At 39.9% G+C, this 17,201-nt stretch overlaps 1 protein-coding gene across 48 annotated transcripts in view; it reads left to right on the forward strand.

Annotated features, from left to right (window-relative positions):
* Nucleotides 1–17,201, forward strand: part of ANK3 (ankyrin 3) — a 701,337-nt gene that overhangs the window by 644,367 nt on the left and 39,769 nt on the right. For 18 of the 48 annotated variants that reach the window (XM_005565791.5, XM_005565789.5, XM_074002087.1 and 15 more), the window contains 5 exons: nt 567–663; nt 995–1,223; nt 2,183–2,308; nt 3,065–3,187; nt 5,188–5,269. In XM_005565791.5, the coding sequence (XP_005565848.3) occupies nt 567–663; nt 995–1,223; nt 2,183–2,308; nt 3,065–3,187; nt 5,188–5,269 (657 nt within the window). Of the gene's footprint in view, nt 1–566; nt 664–994; nt 1,224–2,182; nt 2,309–3,064; nt 3,188–3,626; nt 3,654–5,187; nt 5,270–9,339; nt 17,158–17,201 lie in introns of all 48 variants that reach the window. The other 30 variants (XM_074002088.1, XM_074002090.1, XM_074002093.1 and 27 more) reach the window with 10 other exon arrangements.

Raw genomic sequence — 17,201 nt, forward strand, 5'->3', positions numbered from 1 at the left:
CTGGCCAACATGATGAAACCCCGTCTCTACTAAAAATACAAAACTTAGCTGGGCGTGGTGGCGGGCGCCTGTAATCCCAGCTACTGGGGAGGCTGAGGCAGGAGAATCACTTGAACCCAGGAGGTGGAGGTTGCAGTGAACTGAGATCGTACCATTGCACTCCAGTCTTGGCAACAAGAGCGAGACTCCGTCTCAAAAAAAAAAAAAAAAGAGTAAGAGACTTAATTATCCATCTGAAACAACAAATCTTTGCACTTACACATTGCATTTATAAAATACACTTATAAATTGTGGCTGCCCCAAGTTTAAGCCTTTCATTAGTACCCAGACAAAAAACAAGGAATTTTTTTAAATTTAATAACATCTTACAAGGAAATCACAATAAGCCTGGTAAAAGTATAGACGGAGAGTAGAGAGGAAAACTACCTTTAGTAGACACTATTAAACTGAAGGTGCTGAAGTTTTGCCAGTTTGTGGCTATGCAGAAAGAAGAACAGGAGATGATGAAAATTTTACGAGGAGCATCTCCCATGATAAAGTCAACGTATCTATTGTTGTTCTCTCAGGGGGCACTTCGCCTGCTCAGTGGGAAGACATCACAGGAACAACTCCTTTGACGTTTATAAAAGACTGTGTCTCTTTTACAACCAATGTTTCAGCCAGGTATGGAAATAAAGGATTCCAAAAAGCAGTAAGGAATTCGTTTTTATTACCTTTTGGAATGTAAAAATTGTTGTGTTCAATACTAAAAAAACAATGTTGTGAGAAAAAAAAAAAATTCTTAGTATTTGCTTATCAAAATTATCCTCAAATGACAAACACAGGGTTTCTGTGTTTGATACATGGAAAAAACATCTTTGCTATTTAAATGAACAAGTTAATCACATTTTGGGTTAGTTCCTTTGTATATTCTGATTTTTTAAATTGTGAGTCTTTTTAAGATTTGGCTTTTAAATGGCCACATTTTCATACTTCTGTTTTTCATTTTGCTCAGATTTTGGCTTGCAGACTGCCATCAAGTTTTAGAAACTGTGGGGTTAGCCACGCAACTGTACAGAGAATTGATATGTGTTCCATATATGGCCAAGTTTGTTGTTTTTGCCAAAATGAATGATCCTGTAGAATCTTCCTTGCGATGTTTCTGCATGACAGATGACAAAGTGGACAAAACTTTAGAGCAACAAGAGAATTTTGAGGAAGTCGCAAGAAGCAAAGATATTGAGGTACCTTGTTCACAAAAACAAGTTCATTTCATTACATGAGATGGGGTTTTATTTTGTGGCCTTAATAGCACTTACTATAAAATACCAAGTGCATTATTAATTTTACTTTTACTTTAAAAAATGTGATATAGATTAATACTCAAATTTTTTTTATCTTTTTTTTTTTGAGACAGAGCCTTGCTCTATTGCCCAGGCTGGAGTGCAGTGGCGCAGGTTTAGCTTACTGCAACCTCCGCCTCCTGGGTTCAAACAATTCTCCTGCCTCAGCCTCCCAAGTAGCTGGGATTCCAGGTGCCTGCCACCATACCCAGCTAATTTTGTGTATTTTTAGTAGAAATGAGGTTTTGCCGTGTTAACCAGGCTGGTCTCAAACTCCTGATCTCATGATCCACCTGCCTTGGCCTCCCAAAGCATTGGCATTATATGAGTCACCACGCCCGGCCAATACTCAAATTATTTTAAGTGTCTTTGGTGCTGTCTTAACTGGTTAAAACATAGTACTAATGAATTTAAGTTATGGTCTCCATTTTTTTGTGGCCACTTGAGTTACCTACTTTCCAGAATCACTGTTTATACACATTACTATGATTTTCGTTTTTCAAACCCAGTGAACATGTAAGGATCTAACAGTCCAAAAAAAAAAGAGAGATAGCTTTCAAAATCTGTACAAACAAGTGATTGATGTCAGGCACATTATTAAATATTTTTAAAGTTGCCAGAATAAAAATAAATGTATAATTCTGTTCTGTATATGTCCATGCTATGGATTCCAATTACAATTGGTGAATTGTAAGCACACAACATTATTTTTATTGCAAATAGCACCACAGAAGTAACTGCCTAACAGAGACAAATGTGACATAGTATCATGTCAGTCTTTTCATGTTATGTGACATAAAATCTCAAAGTATTTCAAACTCAGATTAACATTAAATCATTTATTTCTTTTACTCTAAAAGGTTCTGGAAGGAAAACCTATTTATGTTGATTGTTATGGAAATTTGGCCCCACTTACCAAAGGAGGACAGCAACTTGTTTTTAACTTTTATGCTTTCAAAGAAAATAGACTGCCATTTTCCATCAAGGTAAATCGTCTTTAACAGAGAATCTGTGAATTATGGGGGAAAAAATACTCTTAGAGAATAAAAATAAAAGGTTTTAATGATTTATTTAATTTGTAATATCCCATCAAATCTGAACTCATAAAGTCAGATTTTTGTTCTGGTTCTACCAGATTATACTTTCAAACCAGTAAAGCTTTATAACTGGTAAAAAGGATCTTTATTTTTTAAAGAGTTCAATAACATTTATGTTTAAGCAAACATTTGTAAAACCAAACAATCTAGAGTAACACAATGTATTATTTCTGGTTAATATTCAGTAATTAAATAATGGATGAAATGCAAATTCAGTATTCAAGTTTCATTTTCATTTCTGGTAGAGCCCAGGGACATTCTAGAGGGATCTTCTTTCTCCAAGAATAAAAGGAGATAGGAAAATTGTTTTATTATTATTATTTGCTGTTACTATTGCAAAAGCTGGAGCTTTCAGGAAAAAAAAAAAAAACTGTTAGAAGGAAAATGCACATAACTCAGATTATATTATGAATTGTAAGGATTAGATCATCAGACACAACAATCCTGCGTTTAGGAATCGGGCATCTAACTCTTGCTGAGTTCAGATGTGACTGCCCCATTTGCTTCATAATTGTAATCATCTTTTCCCTTTACCTTTCCTGCCTCTCATAGGGCTTGTTAAAACAAACATATTTAACTCTTATACAGTTAAAAATCCTCAGATAAGTCTCATTCTATAACCATCAACTACCAAAATTCTTCTAGATTAGAGACACCAGCCAAGAGCCCTGTGGTCGTCTGTCTTTTCTGAAAGAACCAAAGACAACAAAAGGACTGCCTCAGACAGCGGTTTGCAACTTAAATATCACTCTGCCAGCACATAAAAAGGTATCTTTTAGTACTGCTTTAAATCATCTTTCCCTGGTCTTGAAGAAGTGGGCCTTTGGTATGCAATTAAGGAATGCTTTGTAACATGAATAAAGCTCTTAAAACTGAAGTTGTATTAGTCTCCTCGTGTAGACTGCCTAAGTCTTGTTAATGTGGTGTCAAATTCTTACAGTTTGTATGATGGAGTCTTCTCTGTTTATCGCTTTTGCTTCTGCTGGTAGCGCGTAGATTTTTATGCTTTCAAATAATGTCATATGTTAATTTGCCATGGATGTACAGTTCTTGATATTTTTTGTTGGCTTTTTTTTTTTATTTGCTTTGCTTTCTAAATCAGCTTGCATTTGTGCTCCCTACTCAGTCCTTTTCATATCCTGATATTCTTTTCCCTGCTGTACATTATAATATTCCTTGTCTCTGCAATGCATCTTGGAACCAAAAGGAGACAGAGTCAGATCAAGATGATGAGGTAATATAAACACTTCTGCTTTTATTCTATCAGAAGTAGAATAGAAATTGCATCTGTATGACAGAAGTTGCAGAGGGCTAAAGTGTGGGAAACATATAAATTATGTTTTTGCAGGTCTTAAGTAGGTAAAAGGGTATATATTTTTCTTAAATGGTTCACTCCTCTTCCACACGTACTTAAGAGTATTTAAATGTATTCAACAAAATTATAATACAGCTAATGATTTAGAAACTAAAGTTCTTTAAACATTTTTAAATGTGATAGATTGGCATGTATAAATAAACATTAAAATTTTTTTTAGACAAGTCAAGTGCAATAGTGAGAAAGGGGGAAAGAGTAGGACCAGGAAGTCTATCTATGACTGACTGTGAACAGTCAATTGAGATAACCCACTACCTTCGGACCTGCCAAATAGACATTTTGCAAAAGTTTCATGTGCCTATTTTACTATCAACTATATCCTACTATCCAGCATGTTATAACATTTAAATCAAGATCACGTTTAATATGTGCAATTTTATTGTACAAATAACTTATGTTGTATGTGATATAAAATATTTGCTTACTAGCTATTGATAAATCTTTGATATTCTCACTAAAGAAATTTATCTTGACCTTTTTTTAAGAATATAGTTCAACCAAGTTGCCTCCTAATGTTTCTCTAAGTTATATGACAATTAGATTTTTAAATCCCACTCAATAGTAATAAATAGAATCAAGTAGCCTTAGGACTCAGTAATAGTACCTCTGGCCAGGCGCGGTGGCTCACACCTGTAATCCTAGCACTTTGGGAGATCGAGGCGGGGGTGGGGTGGGGGGATCACCTGAGGTCGGGAGTTCGACACCAGCCTAGCCAACATGGCGAAACCCCGTCTCTACTAAAAATACAAAAATTAGCTGGACGTGGTGCTGCATGCCTGTAATCCCATCTACTCAGGAGGCTGAGGCAGAATTGCTTGACCCCAGGAGGCGGAGGTTGCAGTGAGCCGAGATCTGGCCACTGTACTCTAGCCTGGGTGACAAGAGCAAGACTCCGTCCCTACCCCGCTCCGCCCCCTCTCCCCCCAAAAAAAATGTACTTCTAACAAAACCATTCATCTGTTTTCAATCTCCTCATCTACACTTTATGCCTATTAACGTACAGAAACCCCAGCAGTAATTGGAATAATAAACTTTGTGTGCCTTTCTCCCTTGAATGTACTCACATAGAGTGAGTGTACTTTGTGATATATGTGCTTTCGATATGAACAGATCCAGGAAAATTTACTGCTCAGCATCAGAAGTCTCTGTAATGCTTGTCTTTTACTTGTACTTCCCTGTAGTCTGCTGTGTTGGTGCTCTTAAATTTGCCAAATAATGATTTTGGTTAAGACACGGGGGGTGGGGCTATAAAATCCCAGTAGGAAATCAACATTTCCTAAGAAGGAAAATAAACAACTTATCAACATGCCATCCTACAAAATGTTTTAAAACTGTGAAGATGTCACAGGGAAGTTGGAAATAGAGTTGCCTTTTTTTTTTTTTTCCTTTTCAGATTGAGAAAACAGATAGACGACAGAGCTTCGCATCCTTAGCTTTACGTAAGCGCTACAGCTACTTGACTGAGCCTGGAATGAGTGAGTTTCCTAACACATTTACTAATCTATGTGGATTTTCATAAGAAGAGACATTTTTTCTATACAAAGCAAATTTTATCATTTGGAAAGTCAATGGTAAAAGAAAAATTGCCTGCAGGAAAACCCTATCATACAAACCTAAGTAATATTTTGTGCCTAGTTGAAGATGCGAGGTAAACACACCCCTAGCTCATACTTCAAAACAGTTTTTAAAGCCATTACCTATTTTTAAATTAGAAATATCTATTACTTTTCTTTTAACACCTTGATTTTTACTTTAACTATGCTAGGAGATAAAGATGAAAGTTGCTTTAGATCTATGCTCAGATGAAAAAAATTACTCATATTTGGAATGGTAGAAAAATGACACTTTGTCATCTCATTTTTCTCAGTATAGATAGGTTGTCATATCCTAGTCCCGATTCTTTTTCTTCCTACTTTGCAAGAATCACATTTCCTTGTCTTCTTGAGGTAGCACTTCTTTACAGGTTTCTTCTTTCCGCCCTCCCTCACTCTCACTTCCTCTCCTCCTGTCCTTTATTAAAATATCGGTGCTAAGGCTGGTCTTCACTAGACCAGTTAGGCCCTTTTCTTTTCTCAATGATTGTTTTCATTCATTGTTAGCTGGCATGCACTTATGAAGATATAGATTCATTCAGTCATATCTGTTTATATATTCTCTCTCTCTCTCTGCCTCCTCTTCCCTTTCCTTCCCTCATCCTTGTAATCATCACCTCTGGTGATCTCTACAGCCCTCAAGATAACACCCTCCACCAGCAGGGAACTAAGAGTACTGAGCACAGCACTGTATTTGACTGACATATTGGTGCCACTTTAACCATTCTCCTCATTCTAAATGAGAGGAAATTATACAAAAATTATTTTTTAATTAGTGAATAATTCCTGGCTGTTTCCCATTGACACAGTTTCTTAAGTTCAAGGAGGTTTGGAAATTTGGCAGTAAGAGTCACAACTTTGGCTTTTCCCACCTTTTCTGAAGTCTTGTTTTTGTGGGCCAACAGCGTAGCATATAAGATCTGCGGCAGGACACTACTGCGCTACTTAGTTGAGATGGTCTTAGCATTATCTTCTGGAGCCTAGCCCCTTGTCTATTAGAGAAGTTTTTATATTCAAATACAAAATGGAGAATATAAGAGAAATGAAAGAAACCTACCACATTCAAGAATGTTTCCTCAGATCTCAGTTCTCCTCTAGCAGAAATGTCTAAATCCTCCCAGAAACATAAGGGCTGAAATTAACTCATATTATGCTACAGAGCAGAAGAGGGGTGTGTGTGTGTGTGTGTGTGTGTGTGTGTGTGTGTGTGTGTGTGTGTGTAGCTAGATGGTTTCCAGTAGAACTGGAATACATTGAGGAGGTTTTCTTTGGAATACTATTTTCCCTGGAGAGCCTCAGTGGGTAATTGGTTAAGACCCCATAGGCAACATTGTTAACCTTTGGACAGGATCAATGGACCAGCTGCTTTAGGTCGGAGGCCCCTTCAGGCAGGTGAGTTTCCGTCTGATTCTGGTCACTAAGGCCAAGTCCATTGAATGTTTCCCACTTATCATAGTGTTACAGATTAGATCCAGCTAAGGCGTATATAGCTTGTGTTCCCGGACTTTTGGTAGAAGAGGAGGGAACTCTTCTGTTTTATGAAAGGGTACAGAAGCGTGGTAAACAAGGAAATGAATAGGCATAGGAAGTGACTAAAAGAAAACTAAGTCTCAAAACTGGTGTTATGGGAACTCCAAGTGAATGCCACTTTTCCCTCACCACGCTGCCTTTCCAACCCCTTCCCCCCCAGGAAAAAGATTCTGGATTAGTTCAGTGCCTGACATCCAGAAATTCCCTGTTATAAAGGGATCCCAAAACATATGTCTTTAAAGCATAAAACGTGTAACAGATTGGTAGGTTGGTCATTCCTTGCAAAGTATAAAACCATAGACATGGTTCAAAAGACTTCTTTGCCTGAAAGAGCCAGCCTTCAGTGGTAAAGGACACATGCTTTGTCAGTGTCTGATAGTTACAAAAATAAATGCTTGTGAGACACAGACTAAGCTCAAATCATTGAATTGAGGGAATCCCCAAACCTTCCATTTGCAGCGTGGCATTTCCAAAAGAGTTCAGCAGTATAATATTGAGAATTATGGCAAGAAGGGGTAATGAATAGGCGAGTTTTTCCTTAGTTCTTCCACTTTCTTTGGAATAATATGTAAGCCTAGGAAAGGATATGTTCGAAATGTTTGAATTTAAATGTACACTAGGAATGAACATCTTCACCCTTGTCGGAGTGCTGCTAATCCAAGGACTGGATTGTAGCAATGGCACAGGCACCGCATGAAGAACAACATAAAAGCTGAAGCAGATTCTCATTTTCTCTTTGAGTTTCACTATTCTGAACCAGGGCTTTCTTGGAGCAAAGCTGTATTCAACTTTGATGTAGAACGTTAGCCTTTGGCAGGCCTTGCAAATCTCTGTGACCAGCTTGGTTTGTTTGAGTTGTAGAGGCAGAGAGGACCAAGTATGTGTTTGTGCTCCCCAGCAAGTGTGCTTACTTCATTTGTGTGTTTCTTGCTCCATTGCCAGAAGAAATGCTGGTATTACTATATCCATTCTTCCTAGTGGCAGGTCTACCTCATGACTGCTTCGGTGTTTGTGATATTCATGAGTCACATGAATATTATGGGAAGGCACCAGAACTGGTCCCTTTGAAATTGATAAACATATATACACACACCCCACATATCCTACTGTAGGTACTTAAATATGGGGTGTTAAAAATACAAATGTACTTTTTAGATGTCCCCCATGACAGCTTTTGAAAATTAAATGTAGATTAGGTTATGAAAAAATATCTGAGATAAACTATATGCTTTTATCCATAATGAAGAGTTACAGACGTGGACATATTTAGTTGCAGGTGATTTTATAATGTGCAGTAGAAAATATTTTCCTAAAATCTCAAAAGGTACCAAGACTTCATATCTCATGGAAAAAGTGTACTCTTCTTTCTAAATGCCCTCATGAAAATATCTTTTAAAGGTTATATATTGTGCATAATATGGCATAGGAATTGTATTACTTCATTGGCTTGTTTGCCATGATATATTGTGCATGATAAAATGTTTTCAGTTGCTTTGCTTGCTTATGGTAACCATGAACCATATTTTCTGTTTTTTTTTCTTTGTGTGTGTATATGTACACATGCATTTTAAAGTCATTTCATATTATGTTTTCTTTTCCCCTCATCAAAAGGAATATACTGCATGGAAAAGATAAATGCAAACATTCCTTTTCTTTGTTTGTTTGTTTGTTTGTTTTTTTAATTCTGACTCAGAAAACTTCTTGCTCTTATTGGCTTTTTATGGGTGTAAAGCATAACCGAACTGTGCATGGGAGATACAGATTTAAAATCCAGTGGCTTCACAGTTTGCACATCAGTTGCCTGTCACTTAAAAGTTATTTTGGATTCTGCATGAAATAGGCTTGAGTGGTTTTTGAAAAAAGTTTTAGATATTTAATGTATAGCTACATATATTGAAATGGTTCTAAGTAGGTGCAATCTGTATCATGGAAAGGCTAAAGGAGAGAGAGGACATTAGAAATTACTAAAATGAAAGTTGTATGGTTGCACGAAACAAACATGTACCTATACAGGCAAAATAGAACGGCTACTGATATTTCAAAACCAACACATAAGAAAGTCAATAGGAAGTAGGGAACAGTTTTCCATTATGGTTATTTTTCTCATCATTAATTCTTTCCTCGTGTTTTCTATTTTTCATTGTTTGCCTCTTTGGTTGCAATGTGCTTTTTCTTTCATTTCACATTACTCTGTTTTTTTATTTAGTGGTTTTTTTTTTTTTTTAACTTTGGATTAGTTATGTCTGTAGAAATTTATTTTTCCTCTTAATTGTTCCTTTTGCCTCTTCCATTCTAAATCATGCAAACAATTGTACTTGCTTTTGTAATATTTCAAAGTTTACTGACCAATTTTTTTCTCTGGTCTCTCTGTTTCTCAACCATTTTTGTTGATTTTTGTGTTTGATTTCATTTTAAAATTTAAGAAACAGTTGAACGGAGTACAGGAGCAACAAGATCCCTCCCCACCACTTACTCATACAAGCCATTCTTTTCTACAAGACCATACCAGTCCTGGACAACAGCTCCGATTACAGTGCCCGGGCCAGCCAAGTCAGGCTTCACTTCTTTATCAAGTTCTTCCTCTAATACGCCATCAGCTTCTCCGTTAAAATCAATATGGTCTGTTTCGACGCCTTCTCCAATCAAATCCACATTAGGCGCGTCAACTACATCTTCAGTTAAATCCATTAGTGACGTGGCATCTCCAATTAGATCCTTTCGGACAATTTCTTCGCCGATAAAAACTGTGGTGTCACAATCTCCATACAATATCCAAGTTTCCTCTGGTACCCTGGCTAGAGCTCCCGCAGTCACGGAAGCTACGCCCTTAAAAGGGCTGGCATCCAATTCTACGTTTTCCTCTCGAACCTCTCCAGTGACTACAGCAGGGTCTCTTTTGGAGAGGTCATCGATTACTATGACACCCCCTGCCTCCCCCAAATCAAACATTAATATGTATTCCTCAAGTTTGCCATTTAAGTCAATTATTACATCAGCAGCACCGCTAATATCTTCACCTTTAAAATCAGTGGTGTCTCCAGTTAAATCAGCAGTTGATGTCATTTCATCAGCCAAAGTTACAATGGCATCTTCTCTCTCATCACCTGTGAAGCAGATGCCTGGACATGCAGAGGTAGCATTAGTCAACGGATCTATTTCCCCTCTAAAATATCCATCATCTTCAACTTTAATTAATGGATGCAAAGCCACTGCCACGTTACAGGAAAAAATTTCTTCAGCTACAAACTCTGTGAGCTCTGTGGTCAGTGCAGCCACTGACACAGTTGAGAAAGTGTTTTCTACCACGACTGCAATGCCATTTTCCCCACTCAGGTCCTATGTTTCTGCAGCACCATCAGCTTTTCAGTCTCTAAGAACTCCTTCCGCAAGTGCACTCTATACATCCCTTGGGTCGTCAATATCTGCAACTACCTCATCTGTAACTTCATCAATTATAACAGTGCCAGTATACTCTGTAGTCAATGTTTTGTCAGAACCAGCATTAAAGAAACTTCCAGACTCTAATTCATTTACAAAATCAGCAGCAGCCTTGCTGTCACCCATTAAAACATTGACTACGGAGACACGTCCTCAGCCTCACTTCAATCGAACTTCATCTCCAGTTAAGTCCTCCTTGTTCCTTGCACCCTCTGCCCTTAAGTTGTCTACACCATCTTCTTTATCTTCCAGTCAGGAGATACTAAAAGACGTGGCTGAAATGAAAGAGGACCTAATGCGGATGACCGCAATACTACAGACAGATGTGCCTGAGGAGAAGCCATTCCAACCTGAACTCCCAAAAGAAGGGAGAATTGATGATGAAGAACCTTTCAAAATTGTAGAGAAAGTAAAGGAAGACTTAGTGAAAGTTAGTGAAATCCTTAAAAAGGATGTGTGTGTAGATAATAAAGGATCGCCCAAATCACCAAAGAGTGACAAAGGACACTCTCCCGAAGATGACTGGATAGAATTTAGTTCGGAAGAAATCCGGGAAGCCAGACAACAAGCTGCTGCGAGCCATTCTCCATCTCTGCCAGAGAGAGTGCAAGTAAAAGCAAAAGCCGCCTCCGAAAAGGATTATAACTTGACCAAAGTTATTGATTACCTAACAAATGATATTGGGAGTAGTTCACTGACAAACTTAAAATACAAGTTTGAAGACGCAAAGAAGGATGGTGAGGAGAGACAGAAAAGAGTTTTAAAACCAGCAATTGCTTTGCAGGAACACAAACTCAAAATGCCTCCAGCCTCCATGAGGCCTTCCACCTCTGAGAAAGAATTGTGTAAAATGGCTGATTCCTTTTTTGGAACAGATACTATCTTAGAGTCTCCTGATGACTTTTCTCAACATGACCAAGATAAAAGTCCCTTGTCTGACAGTGGCTTTGAAACAAGAAGTGAAAAGACACCTTCAGCCCCACAAAGCGCTGAAAGCACTGGTCCTAAACCACTTTTTCATGAAGTTCCCATCCCTCCTGTCATTACAGAAACAAGAACTGAAGTGGTTCATGTTATCAGGAGCTATGAGCCCTCAGCTGGGGATGTTCCCCAGACCCAACCAGAGGAGCCTGTGTCACCTAAACCTTCACCTACTTTTATGGAATTGGAACCAACGCCCACCACCTCTAGTATTAAAGAAAAAGTTAAAGCATTTCAAATGAAAGCCAGTAGCGAAGAAGATGACCACAATCGGGTTTTAAGCAAAGGCATGCGTGTTAAAGAAGAAACTCACATAACCACAACCACCAGAATGGTTTATCATTCTCCACCAGGCGGTGAAGGTGCATCTGAAAGAATTGAAGAAACCATGTCAGTCCATGACATCATGAAGGCCTTTCAGTCCGGGCGGGATCCTTCCAAAGAACTGGCAGGTCTGTTTGAACATAAGTCGGCAGTGTCTCCAGATGTTCACAAGTCTGCTGCTGAAACCTCAGCCCAGCATGCAGAGAAGGACAACCAAATGAAACCCAAACTGGAGCGTATAATAGAAGTCCACATCGAAAAAGGTAACCAAGCTGAGCCCACTGAAGTCATTATTAGAGAAACCAAAAAGCATCCAGAAAAAGAAATGTATGTGTATCAGAAAGACTTATCCCGGGGAGATATTAACCTAAAAGATTTTCTGCCAGAAAAACACGATGCTTTTCCTTGTTCAGAGGAACAGGGTCAGCAAGAAGAAGAGGAACTTACTGCTGAAGAGTCATTGCCTTCTTATCTGGAGTCTTCCAGAGTTAACACTCCTGTGTCCCAAGAAGAAGATAGCCGCCCTAGTTCTGCTCAACTCATATCTGATGACTCTTATAAAACATTGAAGCTTTTGAGTCAACACTCAATAGAATACCATGACGATGAGTTGTCAGAACTAAGAGGGGAGTCTTACAGGTTTGCTGAGAAAATGCTTCTGTCAGAAAAGCTAGATGTATCTCATTCTGATACTGAGGAATCGGTTACAGACCATGCAGGACCCCCTAGCTCAGAGTTACAGGGGTCTGATAAGCGGTCCAGAGAAAAAGTAGCCACTGCCCCCAAAAAAGAAATTCTCTCCAAAATCTATAAAGATGTTTCTGAAAATGGTGTAGGTAAAGTGTCTAAAGATGAGCATTTTGATAAAGTGACAGTGTTGCACTATTCTGGCAATGTTAGTAGTCCAAAACATGCCATGTGGATGCGCTTTACTGAGGACAGATTAGACAGAGGTAGAGAGAAGTTGATTTATGAAGATAGGGTGGACAGGACTGTGAAGGAGGCTGAAGAAAAACTGACTGAAGTGTCACAGTTTTTTCGTGACAAAACTGAAAAGCTCAATGATGAACTGCAGTCCCCAGAGAAAAAGGCACGCCCTAAAAATGGCAAAGAATATTCTTCTCAAAGCCCTACCAGTAGCAGCCCTGAGAAAGTGCTGCTGACAGAACTGCTGGCATCCAGTGATGAATGGGTGAAGACAAGACAGCATGGCCCTGATGGACAAGGCTTCCCCAAGGCCGAGGAGAAGGCACCCAGTCTCCCCAGCAGCCCAGAGAAGACGGTTCTCTCCCAACAGACTGAGGACAGCAAGTCCACAGTGGAAGCCAAAGGAAGTATTTCACAGAGCAAAGCACTGGATGGGCCCCAGTCTGGATTCCAGCTCAAACAATCTAAACTCAGTTCCATTAGATTAAAATTTGAACAAGGCACACATGCAAAAAGTAAGGACATGTCTCAAGAAGACAGAAAGTCAGATGGCCAGTCCAGAATCCCAGTTAAAAAAATACAGGAGAGCAAGCTACCCGTCTACCAAGTTTTTGCTAGAGAAAAACAGCAGAAGGCCATAGACCTCCCAGATGAAAGTGTATCTGTGCAAAAAGATTTTATGGTATTAAAAGCCAAAGATGAGCATGCCCAAAGCAACGAAATTGTTGTAAATGATTCTGGCTCTGATAATGTGAAAAAACAGAGAACTGAAATGTCAAGTAAAGCAGTGCCTGACTCTTTTTCTGAGCAGCAGGCTAAAGACTTGGCATGTCATATAACCTCAGATTTAGCAACTAGGGGACCATGGGACAAAAAGGTCTTTAGAACCTGGGAGAGTTCGGGAGCCACTAACAATAAGTCTCAGAAAGAAAAACTTTCGCATGTACTTGTTCATGATGTAAGAGAGAATCACATTGGTCACCCTGAGAGTAAAAGTGTTGATCAAAAGAGTGAATTTTTGTCTGTGACTGAGAGAGAACACAAATTGTTAACAAATGGCTCTCTCTCAGAAATTAAAGAAATGACTGTAAAATCTCCCTCCAAAAAAGTCTTATATAGGGAATATGTTGTGAAAGAAGGGGACCATCCAGGTGGATTGCTTGATCAGCCTTCCAGGAGGAGCGAGAGCTCAGCAATGTCACACATTCCCATCAGAGTTGCTGATGAGAGGAGAATGCTGTCTTCTGACATTTCTGATGGTTTTTGTGAACAGTCGGCCTTTCCAAAACATGAACTATCCCCAAAATTGTCCCAGTCAAGCATGAGTAAAGAGACAGTTGAGACACAGCACTTTAATTCTATAGAAGATGAAAAAGTTACCTATTCAGAAATCAGCAAAGTTTCCAAACACCAGAGTTATGTAGGTTTATGCCCACCTCTCGAGGAAACCGAAACCTCCCCCACCAAATCTCCTGATTCTTTAGAGTTTAGCCCAGGAAAGGAATCTCCCTCTAGTGATGTATTCGACCACAGTCCCATTGATGGATTGGAAAAACTCGCACCACTAGCCCAGACAGAGGGAGGGAAAGAGATAAAAACTTTACCCGTTTATGTCAGTTTTGTACAAGTGGGGAAGCAATATGAAAAGGAGATACAACAAGGAAGTGTAAAAAAAATCATAAGTCAGGAATGTAAGACAGTGCAAGAAACCAGGGGCACCTTTTATACAACTAGACAGCAAAAGCAACCTCCTTCTCCCCAAGGTAGTCCAGAAGATGATACTCTAGAGCAAGTATCCTTTCTAGACAGCTCTGGGAAAAGCCCTTTAACCCCAGAAACGCCCAGTTCAGAGGAAGTGAGTTACGAATTTACATCTAAGACACCTGACTCGCTCATAGCTTATATACCAGGCAAACCCAGCCCAATTCCCGAGGTTTCTGAGGAGTCAGAGGAGGAGGAACAGGCCAAGTCAACCTCCCTAAAGCAGACTACAGTGGAGGAAACAGCAGTCGCACGTGAAATGCCTCATGACGTGAGCAAAGACTCTAACCAAAGACCCAAAAATAACAGAGTTGCCTATATTGAATTTCCCCCTCCTCCACCACTGGATGCGGACCAGATTGAGTCAGATAAGAAGCATCATTTTCTCCCAGAAAAAGAGGTTGACATGATTGAAGTCAATCTGCAAGATGAGCATGACAAGTACCAGCTGGCTGAACCTGTCATTAGAGTGCAGCCACCTTCACCAGTTCCTCCCGGGGCAGACGTCAGTGATTCGAGTGATGACGAATCTATTTATCAGCCAGTCCCAGTTAAAAAATATACGTTCAAATTAAAGGAAGTGGATGACGAACAAAAAGAAAAATCCAAAGCTTCTGCTGAAAAGGCTTCCAACCAGAAGGAACTGGAAAGTAACGGATCTGGAAAAGATAATGAATTTGGCCTTGGCCTTGATTCACCTCAGAATGAAACTGCCCAGAATGGGAACAATGACCAGTCCATCACAGAGTGTTCCATTGCCACCACAGCAGAGTTTTCTCATGACACGGATGCCACAGAGATCGACTCTCTGGATGGCTATGACCTGCAAGATGAAGATGATGGCTTGACAGAGAGTGATTCTAAACTCCCAAATCAAGTCATGGAAATTAAGAAAGATATCTGGAACACAGAGGGCATTCTGAAGCCAGCTGACCGCTCTTTTAGCCAAAGTAAACTCGAAGTTATTGAGGAGGAGGGAAAGGTGGGACCAGATGAAGACAAGCCACCTTATAAAAGTTCTTCATCTGAAAGGACTCCTGATAAGACTGATCAGAAGTCAGGGGCCCAGTTCTTCACGCTGGAAGGCAGACATCCTGACAGATCAGTGTTTCCTGATACTTACTTCAGTTACAAAGTAGATGAAGAATTTGCCACTCCTTTTAAAACAGTAGCTACCAAAGGTCTAGATTTTGACCCTTGGTCCAATAACCGAGGGGATGATGAAGTTTTTGACAGTAAATCACGGGAAGATGAAACTAAGCCATTTGGGCTGGCAGTAGAAGACCGCTCTCCAGCAACAACCCCTGATACAACGCCAGCCAGAACGCCAACTGATGAAAGTACCCCAACTAGTGAGCCTAACCCCTTCCCATTTCATGAAGGAAAAATGTTTGAGATGACTCGCAGTGGTGCAATTGACATGAGCAAGAGGGATTTTGTTGAAGAGAGGCTCCAATTTTTCCAGATTGGTGAGCATACTTCTGAAGGGAAGTCAGGGGACCAGGGGGAAGGGGATAAAAGTATGGTCACTGCCACACCACAGCCACAGTCAGGGGACACCACTGTAGAAACCAATCTAGAGAGAAATGTAGAGACACCTACAGTGGAACCTAACCCCAGCATCCCGACCAGCGGAGAGTGTCAGGAAGGCACATCCAGTAGTGGCTCCCTGGAGAAAGCAGCAGCAGCCACTAACACCTCTAAAGTTGACCCCAAGTTGCGCACGCCTATAAAAATGGGAATTTCTGCATCCACCATGACCATGAAGAAAGAAGGCCCTGGAGAAATAACAGATAAGATAGAAGCGGTGATGACCAGTTGTCAGGGATTAGAAAATGAAACTCTAACAGTGATTTCAAATACAGCCAATAGCCAGACGGGCGTTAGGCCCCATGAAAAACATGATTTTCAAAAAGATAACTTTAATAACAACAACAATTTGGATTCTTCCACTATACAGACAGATAACATTATAAATAATGTAGTTCTCACAGAACATTCTGCACCCACTTGTACCACAGAGAAAGACAACCCAGTGAAAGTCTCATCAGGAAAAAAGACAGGGGTACTACAAGGACACTGTATAAGAGATAAGCAGAAAGTTCTTGGAGAACAGCAAAAAACAAAGGAATTGATAGGGATTAGGCAAAAATCCAAACTTCCCGTAAAGGCCACTTCACCAAAAGATACCTTCCCACCAAACCATATGCCAAACACTAAAGCGAGTAAAATGAAGCAGGTTAGTCAATCTGAGAACACCAAAGCCCTTACTACTTCTTCATGTGTAGATGCCAAGTCCAGAATTCCAGTGAAAAACACACACAGGGATAACATAGTTGCAGTTAGAAAAGCATGTGCCACACAAAAGCAAGGGCAGCCAGAGAAAGGCAAGGCCAAACAGCTTCCATCCAAGTTGCCAGTAAAGGTAAGATCCACCTGTGTCACTACCACCACCACCACCACCACTGCCACCACCACCACCACCACCACCACCACCACCAGCTGCACAGTTAAAGTTAGGAAAAGTCAGCTCAAGGAAGTATGTAAACATTCCATTGAATATTTTAAGGGAATTAGTGGTGAGACCTTAAAGCTTGTGGACCGCCTCTCTGAAGAAGACAAAAAGATGCAGTCCGAGTTGTCCGATGAGGAAGAAAGTACCTCAAGAAACACGTCGTTGTCCGAGACTTCCCGGGGTGGCCAGCCTTCGGTTACAACGAAGTCTGCTAGAGATAAGAAAACAGAGGCAGCACCTTTAAAATCAAAGAGTGAAAAGGCCGGCAGTGAGAAAAGGAGCAGTAGAAGGACTGGTGAGAATGAAGGCAGTCAGGTCTCTCGAGCACTCTGCTCACAT

Source organism: Macaca fascicularis, chromosome 9 (genome assembly GCF_037993035.2).
Source record: "Macaca fascicularis isolate 582-1 chromosome 9, T2T-MFA8v1.1".
NCBI lineage: Eukaryota > Metazoa > Chordata > Mammalia > Primates > Cercopithecidae > Macaca > Macaca fascicularis.